Raw genomic sequence first — 14,250 nt, 5'->3', positions numbered from 1 at the left:
ACTTGAGACTGTACATCCTTAATGTTGTCATGTGTTGGCTCTCTTAAAGTGGCTTAAAATGAAATCCAACTAGGTTTTTGCCTCTTCCAGATGCCAGTACTTTAATCTGTTTGGGTACCATGCTCCCCATGGATGATATTATTAAGGAAATTGACATATGTTATACAGAATTGGTTTATTAATATATCAAGAAAACATTATTGAAGGTACAGACAGTCATACTGCAGTAAGAGGCTGAAGACTGATCTCAAAGCCCAAGTTGTACTGGGAAATGCTATTTCCCTATTAGATCTCCTTCCAATACCGACAGTAATCTGTTCATGATTAAATGTCATCTCAACCACTTAGTGAAGTTTATGTTTAATCTCTACGCAATTTGACAGTTTCCTCTTCTTGCTTGTCCTTGGTGATGGTGTGAATAATTATACCATCACCTGTGTTGATGTCTCTCTCTGCTGCAGATATGAAAGCATCGTGAATCAGCTGCCGTGCCAACATCTGCAAGACCAAATGATACTTCAGTTGATTTACCAAGACCTCAGTCATGATTCATTTATACTTGCCATCTCAATTATAATAAAGATGAGACAAAATATCTAATATGTAAATCTTAGTATGACCATGGCATAATTGTAACTATAAAGCTTCCAACAAACATACATACATACATATACCTATGGCTTTTTCCTCCTTACAAGAGAGGTAGCTATAGTCAAAGGTATACATCCCCTCCCATCCATTTCATCCCCACATACTCAATTTCCATTCACCACTACTCCCTCTTTTCTTGGCTCCTCCTAGATGATGGGTCATCCCTGCATCTTGCCCACTGCCCTGGGTCAGAAGCAATGCAATAAGACACAGCACATCCATAGCAAGGTCACTTCATTTAATTGGCAACCTCTCCCTCTCCATCCCCTCATGCAGAAAAAGAGAAGACGGGGAAAAATCCCTTACGGCTACATCAAAGTATCATTTATAAACACTCCCTCACCCTCCTCATCCCCCACCCACTCCCTTCCATGCATCACAGCATCATCCATACACAACAATTCTCCATTCACCCCTATTTTATCTTCTCCCTTCCTTCCTTAACAGACATTCCCCTTTTACCCCATCCATCCATCTCATCCTTGGTCACCCCCTCATGTTCACTCCCTCTGCCTTCAACACTTCTTTTACTAATCTTTCTTTACTCATTCTTTCCATGTGTCCAAACCATCCCAACATTCTTTCATCAACCCTATCTTCCAACTCCTTTCCATCACCACTCTCCTCCTCATTTCTCACTCTATCCAGGCTAGAAACCCCTATCATACTTCTCAGGTATTTCATCTCAAACACATTTAAACTCTGCCTCTCTTATGTCCCATGTTTCTGCCCTATACAGTGCTGTTGACACAATCACTCCTTCATACAATCTCCTCTTAGCATCCATTCTTAAATGTTTATTTCTCATTACAATTTTTAATCCACCATGGCATTTACTTCCTTTTCTCAAACTACATTTTTCCTCCACCACTCCTCCCTAAATATCTAAAGCTATCCACTTCCTCCAGTCTCTTTCCCTTTATACTCAATTCCAATTTGCTGCCATCTTCTCCCCTTGTATATCTCATCACCTTACTTTTACCCACATTTATCTTCAACTTTCTTCTTTAGCACACCTTCCCAAACTGTCACTACCTTCCTTAATCCCTCCTCTGATCCTGCCACAAGCACAGTGTCGTCAGCAAACAACTGGCTTATCTCTCCCTTTTCTCCATTATTTTTCACCATCTCCAATCCCCGGCCCATTACCCTAGCATTTACCTCTTGAACCACCCCATCATGTATAAATTGAACAGCCAAAGTGGCATATCACATCCCTGGAGAAGTTCTACCTTTACCTCAAACCACTCACTCTCTCCATTTCTAATTCTACTACTCTCATAAAAACTGCTCTTAACAGTTTTCCTCCAATCCCATATACCTGCAATACCTCCCACAGTGCATTTCTTTCTACCCTGCAACAAGCCTTTATCCATAAAAGCCCCCCAAAACATCCTTACCTTTTCCTAAAGCTTTCTCATATTATCTGCCTCACCACAAAAATCTGATTTACACAACCCCTACCTGTCCTAAACCCACACTGTTCTTCACCAATTACTCCATATGTTCCTCTCCTAATCCTCTCAATCAAAACCCTCCCATAAGCCTTTCCAACTACACTCAACAAACTGATCCCTCTGAAGTTACTACACAAGCACTTGTCCCTTTTCCCTTGTAAAGTGGAATTATACACTCAAACAAATAAATAAATAAACAAAATAATAATATGGACTGGGCCTCTCCCTTTGTGATGATAATAACATCTGCTTTTTCCCATAGTATGTAGTACCACCCATTGAGATGAAATGTCTGTAAAGTATGGTACGGGTTACAAGGTTGGATAGAGTTAAAAACGAGGTGAGGAGGAGAGCTGGGGAGGGGGGGAGGAGATGAGTGATAGGGTTGATGAAAGAGTATTGGGATGGTTTGGACACATGGAAAGAATGAGTGAAGAAACTTTAGTAAGAGAAGTGTGGAAGGCAGAGGTGGAGGGAGTGAAAATGAGGGGATGACCAAGGATGAGATGGGTGCATTGAGCAAGAGGGTGATGTCTGTTGAAGAAGGTAAGGAGAAGGCAGAAGACAGGGATGAGTTGAGACTGGCCGTGTATGGATGATACTTTGATGCATAGAAGGGAGTGGGTGGGGGATAGGGGGGTAGGTTGGGGAGTGGTTATGTGTGAATGATATTTTGATGCAGCCCAAAGGGATTTCTCGCCATCTTCAATGTTACTGTATGAGGTGATGGGTGAGATACAGGGATGACCCATCATTCAGTAGAAGCCAAGATGAGAGGGAGAGAGGGAGGGGTGGTGAATGGGGGTGGAATGGTTAGGAGTGGCATTATACCTTTTGACTTTGGCTACCACCCCATTATACAACACTTGTACAATGGGGTGGTAGTGAATGCATGCCTTGGCTGGTTACCTCACTTAACAGGAGGAAGAGTTCCTTGGTATATAAATAGTGTACAACCCATCATTTAACCTACCTTGGTCATGTGAGGAGGTTTCACATCTTTCATGTTTAGACCTCCCACTTGGTTGTCTAGGAGAGGCTGGATTTGAGACACCGAAGCACCAGCAGCACTGAACTTGAGCTTTTCCATATGCCCCACTGGATCATAATGATAAACTACACCAGCACCTGTAATGTAGATAATCACCAAATATAAAAACTACACTTTTGCAACACAGCAATCACTCAATCAATCCATTGCGCCAGGTCTCTCTTTGAGAAGACCCACAGCCTCCAAAAATCTGGCAACAGCTTTCAGTTGAGACCATAAATCACTTTGAGAAGAGATACTGTATAGTTGTCTGTGTATTGCCAGTGTGGAGCACAGTATTTACCTAGTTGTATTATACGGGTAGGGAGCTATACTTGTGGTGACCCGTCTTTGTATCTTTCAGCATCTAGTTTTTTCTTAAAATCTTGAATAGTGTTTGCACTCACTGTTTCTTTGTCTAATTTGTTCCAGGTATCTATCACTCTGTGTGGGAAGCTATTTTTTTTTCAGATCTCTTCTGTAATTATCTTTTTGAGTTTCTTTTCGTGTCTTGTTTTTCCATTGTCCCATTTCAATAAATCATTCTTATCTAAGATTTCCATTCCTTTCATAATTCTATAGATGGTTAATAGGTCTCCTCTTTCCCTTCTTTGTTCCAGAGTTGGTAATTCTAATTTGGACAGTTTTTGTTCATATGTCATTTTGGAAAGAGTTGGTGCCAGTTTTGTTGTTGCTCTTTGTATTCTTTCTAATTCTTTTATATTCTTTTTGGTACTGGGTGTCCTTAGTGTTGTTGTGTACTTGAGTTTTGGTCTTGAGGTGTTCTGTTTTCTGTGTGGTGGTTACATCTGGGGCAGTTTGAGTCTGTAGCCACGCCTATTCTGGGTTGGTATTGTCTTAATGATAGTTGGTGTCAAGATCACAGTCTTGTTTGTGGATTCTTGGTTGGTGTGGGAGGATTTCCTCTGTGGAACTTATTTCTATGAGTTGTTGTTGTAGTAATGAGTTTCTTATATGGCTTGATAGTTATCTAGGAGTGAATGTGTTTGTGTGGATGTTTTGTGTGTTTTGGGTGGTAGGTTGCTGTAGTTGTATGAGTAATATGCTGCTGGTGTATTTTTTTGTTCATTCTTTTAGCTGTGTTTGTGAGATGTAGTGAGAAATGTTTAGGTAATACTGCACATAAGGATAAGGAAGAAACACTTGAAGAAGAAGAAGAAGTAGAAGTAGAAGACTGATGTCTACATTTAGAGTAAAACTGTTTCTATGTCATCAACTTGTAGTATTAGGAGGGAGGGGGAGAGCAATCACCAATTGTCAGCTCTTTTTGTGTGAAAAGGTGGAGGAAATACCATCAAAGGGTGAGTGTCAACCTCTTGGAGCTATAGCTCCAGGTGGAGGTGAAAATGTTGAGAAGTTCAGATGGACAGCAGGAGGATGACATTTATCTTGTAGGACCACTCTGTGCAGGTACCTGCTGTTGGTCCTACCAAGGATTATCTACTTCTTCAACAGAATTGGAAACCAATGCAGATGCCTTCAGCTGACTTATCAACATAATGTTTGCCTAACACATATTGCAACAAGGAAGAGTGCAATCTAATTAATTTCTTCCTCCATGAAGAGCTAAGATAAGAGGAAATCATGGCTGGTATATGGGAGTGGAATGGGTGGGAGTGGGTGCATGCCTTAACTGGCTACCTCTCTTATATGGGGGAAAAGCCCTTGATATATAGATTGAACACTTTGTGGGCTAATCCAGTGGCCATTACCATTTACCTTGGAGCTCTGGGTCTCTTGCATGAAAGACCTGGAGCAATGGATGGATTGAGAAAGATTTTTACAAATCGGGTAACTGTAACTCAAAATACCTGCAAATGGTGCATTCATGCCATGTCTATGAACATATCAGTAGGAAAAGAAATACGGCAACAGCAAGTGAAAAGAAATATCTGGTGTTTCTCTATACATACCATTTTCATCAAGTCCTGCCAAAATATTGTCAACATAGTATGGGAAGAACCTGCGTGAGTAGAGCAGTGTCGAAAGAAGCTGTGCAATGGCTGTGGTTGACATGACATCTTGGTGTTCGTGATGGTACATCTGAAACACATCAGGAAAAAGGTGTATAACATGAAAAAACAATTATAATAATTCATCATTAACCTTAATTCCTGTAATCTATTGCAGGGGTTCTTGACTTGAATGATGAGAATGGGAAGGAGCTAAATGGACAGAATGTGAGGGAGAGACCAAAAATGAGGTGGATGGATAGGATGACGGGGGCACTGGATGCAAGAGGAAGGTTTGTCCGCAAGGAAGAAAGTGTGCATACAACAGAAGTGAATGAAATGGGGTTGAAAATGGTCGAGGAAATTATGTGGTCCATAGGGATGTTCTTGTCTGCACCATAAACTTCTCAAGCACATAAGGAGAAGAGAGTGGGGGCAAAACAAGTCCAGTTGTTAGGCACTGCTGTGGAAGTGCTGTGTCTTGTAGTGCTCAACAGTGTGGCAGGTGACAGGGATGACAATTCTTCCATAGGATGCTCTGCTGGGAGGGACAAGAAATGAGTTTTGGAGGTGTGGATGTATGCTTTGACTCAACCACCCCCTTATAAAGAGGAAATGGCCTTTAGGTGTATGTATATTTGTAAGTTAACAGAGTTCCATACCCCCCAGCCTTTGCTTCCCATATTCCCAGTAAAGAACCCGTGACCTAGAGATTAAGCTTTACCAATTTTATTCTAAGGAATAACTGATAAAGTAATTCCATTAAATGGCAACCCTACCTACTCCACACAGATGGGGTTGTACTTATAATGCATGTACCAATCTACTGGTGCACTTTACAACTTGTTTTGCTCAATACCCAACACTGCTCCTCGACTGAGTTGTATTTAAACAAAAGGAATTTCTTATACCCAAAATTAGTTAAAATTCTAATAAGTTAAACTAAGATGATGGAGAACAGACTTCCTGCATGAAAAACCAGGGGCAATAGATTGATTTATTGACTGATGGGGGACACATACCATATATGAAGGTAAAGGTTTTTCATCAATTTCCATTTGAAATGATCTCACATTTGAAGATTACCAACTAAGGCTCCTTTACCTTCACAATTCATAATGTAAAATATATACATATATTAACAGTTTTTCCCCCTTACAAGGGAGGTAGCCAAAGTCAAAGGCATAAATCCACTTCCACCCATTCCATCCCCAAATAGTCCACTCCTAATCACCACCCCTCCCTCCTTCTTTTCTCGACTCATCTTGGATGATGGGTTATCTCTGCATCTCACCCACTACCTTGGGTCAGAAACAATGTAGCAAGGCACAGCACATCCACAGCAAGGTTGCTTCATTTAATCAGTGACCCCCCTCTCCGTCCCCTCATGCAGAAAAACAGATGGGGAGAAATGTCTTCAGGCTGTGGCAAAACATCATTCACACATATTCCCTCACACCCTATCCTCAACCCACTCCCTTTCATGCATCATAGCATCATCCATACACAACCATTCTCCATTCATCCTTATCTTCTGTCTTCTCTCTTCCTTCTAAAGACATTCCTCTCTATCCCAATGCCCCATCATGTTCACTCCCTCCACCTCTTTTACTTTCTTCATTCATTCTTTCCATGTGTCCAAACCATGTAAAGTAGCTCAAATTAAACCACACTATCCATAAGAACCACAAAGAAGAAGCAGCTATGGTGCACTGGAGATCTACCCACTTTTCCCATGGCGGTGATTAAACCCTTCCAAACTGAGTGGAATTTAATCCTTTAGTCTTGCTGAGAAGGTTCTACCTCCAATGATAGCATGGTCCACTTTACAGATCTCACTGCAGAAAATGCTTAACCACCTTACTAAGTAGCAGTCTCCAGCTTGATATTTTACCAACACTGCAATTGGTGGCTTGCGACAAACAAGTTAAAAGCTGTATTGGGTCAATGAATACAGTCTTGACATTTACATCGTCTTAACATGACATCATTAGTGTTTAAATTTTTCCACAAAAACCAACTTTATTCCTCATCATATGAGGGTAGTTTTTGGTAGAATCATATCACAGCTGTCTTAACAAAATCTGAAGTCCATATAGCCATCACCCTTATTCAGCTATACCCTCCATTTACATCATACTCCTCCATTCAATAAGTAATGAGAAAATGTCAGGAGAAACATTAAATATGATTTGATCAAAATACTACTTTATGGTATGGAGGATGATGTGACTGCATGAGGAGGAATGGGCGGGGGGGTGGGGTAGTATGTGTGAGTAAATTTTGACGCAGCCCGAAGGGATTTCTCCCCGTCCTCTCCTTATATGCAAAGGGGGACGGAGAGGGGGGGTCGCCGATTAAATGAAGCGGCCTTGCTGTGGATGTACTGTGTCTTGCGACACTGCTTCTGACCCGGGGCGGTGGGCAGGGTGCAGGGATGACCCGTCATCCAGGAGGTGCTCAGATGAGAGGAAGGGTGGGAGGGGTGTGGAGTGTATTTAGGGATGGAGTGGGTGGGAGTGTTTTTATGCCTTTCCCTTTTTGGCTACCTCCCTTGTAAGGGGGAAAAAGCCTTGGTATATGTATGTATGTACTACTTCATGGTGAAGTACACATACATATATTCTATAAAATGACTAACTGGCAACTTTCTATATTTGTAGGTCTGAGTGCAGCGGTGAACGTGGTGGAACCAGTCTGATTCAGTTTGCTGATCTGTGAACACTTGTCAAGATGCAGGGAAACATGGAGCAACGTTATGCCATCAAATTTTGTGTTAAACTTAAGAAAACCAAACAAGAAGCTTATGGAATGTTAAAGGAGGCCTATGGGGAGGAACAGAAGAGCCAAGCAAGTTTCTATCGGTGGTTTAACAGATTTTCTGAAGGAAATGAACAGGTTGAGGATGAACCCAGATCTGGAGCACTGAAAAGTGCACGCAAGGAGGAAAACATTGAGAAAGTGCAAAGGTTTGTGATGCAAGACCGTTGAATATCTGTGAGGATGATATCTGAAGCTGTTGGTATTAATATTGGCACAGAAGAGACAGTTCTGACCAAAGATCTGAATCTCCACAAAGTCTGTGTCAAGTTCGTGCCAAAGATCCTCTCCGATGACCAGAGGCAGTTTTGTGTGGAATGTTGCACTGACATTCTTGAAATGATAGAGGCTGATTCAGGCTTCCTGAATAAGGTAGTGACTTGCAACGAGAGTTGGGTGTTCACCTACGACCCTGAGAGCAAACGTCAGAGTGCTCAGTGGAAGCATGCGACCTCCCCCAGACCCAAAAAGGCAAAGATGAGCAGGTCGCAAGAGAAGGCCATGGTTATTCCTTTCTTTGACTCCCAGGGGCTCATTCACGTTGAATGGGTTCCTCAGGGTCAAACCGTCAATAAGGAATATTACCTTACTGTTCTGAAAAGGTTCAGGGAGAAGATGAGGAAGAAGAGGCCTCAGTGGAGGAGTGGTCAGTGGTGGTTCCACCAGGGCAATGCCCCATGCCACAAATCAACGCTGGTGACCACCTGGATAGCCGACAGGGGAATGAAAGTGGTACAACACCCACCCTACAGCCCTGACCTAGCCCCTTGTGACTTCTTCCTGTTCCCATGCATGAAAGACAGCCTTAGGGGAACCAGATTCCAGTCAACAGAAGAGCTGAAAGAGGCATTGGAAAGTTACCTGAAGGGACTACTGAAAAAGGACTTTGAGGAGGTCTTCCAGGATTGGGAGAGATGCATGCAGAAGTGTGTAGATGCAAGAGGCAATTATTTTGAAGGAGACAAAGTTTTGTAAGCTTATGAAAATAAATGTTTCTCCTGACATTTTCTCATTACTTATTGAATGAAGGAGTATACAATGGCCTCAATTCCCTTTATATAGAAGATGGCCAAGTTGAAACACATTTTTTTTCAACCCTGGGCAAGACTCAATCTCAAATCACTGAATTCACAGATGAAAACAGTACCACTGCACCATCACGACATGGCATTATAAGGATGATAAAAAAGAGATTCAAGGAGGGAAGCAGACAGGAAGAACAAATACAAGGATAAAAGTGATCAGCATTCTTCTTTGAGTGAAGATATTTTGTCTCCAATCATAAAAGAATACCATAATGCAAGACTGATAAATACAAGTACCACTAAAGTTAACACCCCAAATGGGGATAGCATATATTTACTATATAATAAAAATACTTTCAGATTTAATAAATTTTACATTTTTTTAGCCTACCGTAAGTCGAGCCTGAATAACTTTGGTAAGAGTAAGAACATCAGCCCAACAGCCTGTAGAAGCGAGTGTGGTATTGGGTGTCAGCTGGAAACACTTGGACTGTTCACGGGTGAGAATGTTGAAGCCCCTTGGCAATCTGAGGTCAGATGCAATCATGACGAAGTCATCGCCGGCAATGGCCATTGTGGTACTGCAACAACAATAGTTATCATGAAATACATAATGCACTGTACAGTTTTACAATTGTTATACACACATATACTAAAGACCTTTCACTCTTATATGGGGAGGGGGAGGGACAGTCAAAGCATACATCCACCATACACCCATCAAAACACCCCTTCCATCTTAGCCAAACAGCTCCAATCAGAGGCAATGCAACATAAAATGTTGAGCATAAAAATTGGGGCTATAGATTACTGCTTCTGATGAAACATAACACCAGGGGAAATGAGCTCTGCACATTAATATGCATTTCATTAAGAGTAGATTTGCTTAGCTGTGCTCATCTCAACTCACAACCACTGAAACCAAAACTATTTGCTTGGATCACTCTGAAATAAAAATCTTATCCACCAAAATGGGGAAAATACCTTTATGTATCATATTTTTTAATTATATTGGGGAAAAGGTTAACAGAGTGAATGCAATGATGGGACTGATCAGGACATTCATTTTGTTGGATGAGGTGATGTTGAAATCTTTACATGTTGCTCTAGTAAGACCCCACTTGGGATTTGCAAATCAGGTATGGACTCCATATTCAGTTAAGGATATAGATACAACTGAGGATGTGCAGAGGAGGGCAACCACCCTCGTACCAACAGTGAAGAGCCCGAGTTACGAGGAGTGACTGAAGAAGTTGGGATTACAGTCACTGGTTTACAGTAGAGCAAGGGGTGACATGATAGAGACACTTAAGTTACTGTCCATAGTGTATGATTGGGAGGTTTGTGAAGATATCTTTAATCTATGGGAAGATCAGAGAACAAGGAGACATAAGAAAATATACAAGGAACGTTCAAGATTAGAAAAGAGGAAAAATTAATTTGTTAATAGAGTTGCTAACAATTGGAATGTGCTTCCACAGTACATAATTGACTCAAGATTCAGTTCTAAAATAGGAAGCAACTTGGATCAGGCTTGGAAAAACCAAGAAGTAAAGTACAATTATAAAACAAAATTTAACTTTAACAATGTCGCCCAACCTGCCACCATTACTATAAGTTCAACTGAAAGTCCAGAGCTAGATGTACAAGCCTAACCAGGCCTCTTCCAGAAAGTCTACTGCAAGTTACCATGAGTATATTTTCATTATCATTTGGTTAAAATACTTTTTCCATGGTGTCATACTCTACCGACATTCTTTTGACTGATGACACATTTGTATTCAGCTGACAGGAACTGGCAGACTGAAGTTGGGAAGGGGGGGGGGGAATCCACTTCAGGCAACACATTTTGGTGGGTGTCTTTTGGATTAATTAGCATCAAGAAGTTGCTTGATAGAGTTCAATATAAAGACCGACCAAATTTATATGTACAAATTTAGCTTTTTTTTTTCAAGATAGGTGAGCACAAAGCAAATGGCTATAATTGTAACTCTTCTTCGTAAATATTATTGCAGATGTTTTGAAATACAAACCAATAACAGTGATGGAAATTCTATCACTGCCCTGTGTAACAACTATTTTCTATATAGCATTTCAATGGCTCTGTCATTTGGAAACTTTTTGACTCCATATTAATATTCACAATCTTTGGAATCCTATCAAATTGACAAGTGTGATCTTCCCACATTCTGTTCCACCCTCCACTGTACTCTTCTCAAATACTTTATTTTGGGGCTACTAACAATCATTTTCTATTAGTATGTATCCATGGATTTTCACTTTATCTATTTATTATCATAATCATTATTTTTTGCTTTTAAGGGATAATTCTATCTACAAAATTTACCTTTAACAACACCAAACAAGCCATAATAGCCAATGATTTTGGAAAAATATGAATTGTGTGATATCAAGGTCAGAATGGCAAAGGATATTGTTCTATGGTAAAATTTTACATTCTTACATGTGTGACCCTCAATTAACATAGGTTACTACAAAGCCATAATGAGACTATGTGTTAAGAGACACTATACATCCTAATAGCTTATTGTTGGAAAGCTTTTCTTGATACAGTAAATATGACTGACTATATGTCAGTCATACTTGCCATATCAAGAAAAGCTTCCCAAGAATAAGCTAAACAGATGTGTAGTGTCTCAAACACAAAGTTTCATTGTGGCTTTGTAGTAACCTATGTTAGCTGAATGTAACACATGTGAAAATGTAAAAAATTACCATGGAACAGTTTTGTAAGTAGTGGAGGTGAGGAGCCTACACCAGGATGTATGTGGCTGCGACCATAGCCATCACCTTTGCCCTGTGCACTTTGACTGTCGAGTACCCACTTGCTCCTCATGACACCTACGTAGGTGTCACTGTATGGAAGGGGTTAAAGACTGGCTAAAATTCCCAGAGATGAGGATCATGACAAGAAGACTAATTCTTATTTCCCCACTCTCACTTGAATATGTAAATTACATGCAACTTAAAGGGTTGGGTTGGGTTGGGTTGGGTTGAGCCAAGGGTAAAATTAAAAAATCACAAATACTGGGATATTTAACATAACTTACGTTCTGACCTTACCATTCCATAGAAGAAAAAAAATATCTTTCTTCAAATGTTAATAAAAAGAAGTGAACGATGTAGATAAATTTTTAGAGGTGCACATGTGCACAATATAGCAATAGAAAATTAATAATTAATTTTGTAAATTATAATACATCAATGTAATATGCATTTTTCTTGGCAGAAAACTTACTTTCTAACCTAACCATTCCATAGAAAAAAATATATCTTTTAAATGTTATCATAAGGGAGTGAAAAATATGGGTAAATTCTTAGTAATGCACACATATGCAATATAGCAATAGAAAACTAATAATTAATTTTGTAAATTATAATACATCAATGTAATATGCATTTTTCTTGGTGGAAAAAATACTAAAACAGATTTACTGACAAATGAAGTCGCAGCAGGTGAATGATATGACATGTTTGTTTTGATAGATGCTGAGGTCAATATCATATGAAAGGATACATTCGTCTATTCTAACCTAACCTACCTAACCTAAGCTGTATTCAGTAATGCAGTACCTATAATTTTAAAGATCATCTGGGTTGTCACTGTCGTCACAGATGTTGACAGCCCGATTAAGTGCTCAATTGGACTGCGGGGAATAAAGTTATCGTATAGCTTGAAGGAAGCCCTATTGCCTTTGTAACAGCATTTATTAACATCCCCTGGAGTTGGAGAACACCCGGTGCACACCATGAAAGCCATCGTCTAACTGACATTGACTGGACTGGACAGATGACAAGATGGTGTCTCAATACAACTTTATTTGGAAGTATATCTGCTTTTAGCAAGGTTTTTGTTATTGGTTTCTACCAAGAAAAACTTATATTACATTGATACAATTTACAAAATTAATAATTAATTTTGTAATGTTATATTGCTTAGATGTGCACTTCTAAAAAAAAAAAATACCAAAATGTGTTTGAGTGATGCTGGAATAGAACCGTATTGAGTTGGGTGGGTTATACGAGTCAGTTGCGTTTGGTAGGTTCTGGCTGGGTTGGATTGAGCTGGGCACAAGCTGAATTGGTAATTAATAATCTATTTATCACTGACCATTCTGAATCAACTCGGGGGGGGGGGAAGCAGACAAATAAATTCCCAGTTTTGTTACTTTATTCTAGCTTTCAAAATAAGTTTCTTAGCTTAGGAAACCTGGCTAAGTCTAAGTAGTAGCTGTAAGTCTCTAAGACCAAATGCTAATAGAACAATCAACATCTAAAGACAGAGTTGCATTTACTTCAACACTATCAAAAGATTCCAATTTTCCTTCTTAAAAACGTATTCTGTATGTGGATATATTATTATACATATTGAATAAATACAATAAAATATCAAAATTAGGAGAACATGATATGATGATCAACATGCCAAAAAGTCTAAGCCGGTACTAAGCAGTACACCCCCTTCTGTTTTCCTCCTATACTTACCCGCCATTGTCTGCATATGGGTAGAAATGATGTTTCCTATTCTCCTGAATGTAGTCATTACAACCGTAGAAATCTCTTGTAGTCATACTGGTAACTTCTTTTGTGTTTCTGTTTACGGGAGAATGTGACTGTTTACAAAGTGCTGAACCATCGACTTGATTTTGGTGTCAACTTGGGAAGAAATGATAATATTATTGTTATACATAAACATTATAGATGAAATAAAGATATTATATTATTATTTAAATTATTATGGTGTTTTATATTCAGTGGATGTATAATAATGCAAAATACTTATATAGTCGACTTCAATCCTGGTTTCCTAAGCAAAATATGATACAAGTACAAAGTAACGGAGGTTTTTACTGTACCCTAATCAGATTATATTTAATTTCCATAGTTTGTGATCAAACTGCATAACATTAAATACTGTTGATCTGTTTTTAATTTTTTTCTTGTTAATTAAATTAAACTGTTAGTTTTTTCTCGATTGAGAGGCGGACTTTCGAAGTCGTAATGTCAGTCCGTAAATAGTCAGAATAAAGATTTAACAATTGAAACATGATAACTCTTCAGGTGACATCCAGCAATGTTAATTAAAGAACTTTGCAAATGAACTAGCTTAACCACTACCTGATGAATGAAAAACCTCAAACATTCCATTGATTTACAAGCGCCTTGCCTCCAACGACAGGGCGATTAGTTAAACATTACTTACTAAGGTCATGGAATCACTTATCTAGATGATATGATTAGACATCAACAGCAAAATTGACTATATGGATTCC

The 14,250-nt window shown here is 39.4% G+C and overlaps 1 protein-coding gene across 1 annotated transcript; it reads right to left on the bottom strand.

Moving 5' to 3' along the window:
• Window positions 1-160: 160 nt before the first annotated feature.
• Prosbeta6 (proteasome beta6 subunit) lies at window positions 161-13,633 on the bottom strand. Its single transcript, XM_076182422.1, has 5 exons — window positions 13,463-13,633; window positions 9,348-9,537; window positions 5,073-5,202; window positions 3,082-3,236; window positions 161-498 (listed from the first exon to the last, which is right to left on the bottom strand). The coding sequence occupies exons 1-5, from the start codon at window positions 13,546-13,548 to the stop codon at window positions 361-363; spliced, it is 699 nt and encodes a 232-aa protein (XP_076038537.1). The 5' UTR covers window positions 13,549-13,633; the 3' UTR covers window positions 161-360.
• Window positions 13,634-14,250: the final 617 nt, after the last annotated feature.

The sequence above is a fragment of the Oratosquilla oratoria genome, chromosome 3, assembly GCF_046742065.1.
Source record: "Oratosquilla oratoria isolate Oo_2021 chromosome 3, ASM4674206v1, whole genome shotgun sequence".
In the NCBI taxonomy this organism is placed as follows: domain Eukaryota; kingdom Metazoa; phylum Arthropoda; class Malacostraca; order Stomatopoda; family Squillidae; genus Oratosquilla; species Oratosquilla oratoria.
The sequence above is the reverse complement of the archived record's forward strand: the minus strand, read 5'-3'. Positions and strand labels throughout refer to the sequence as shown.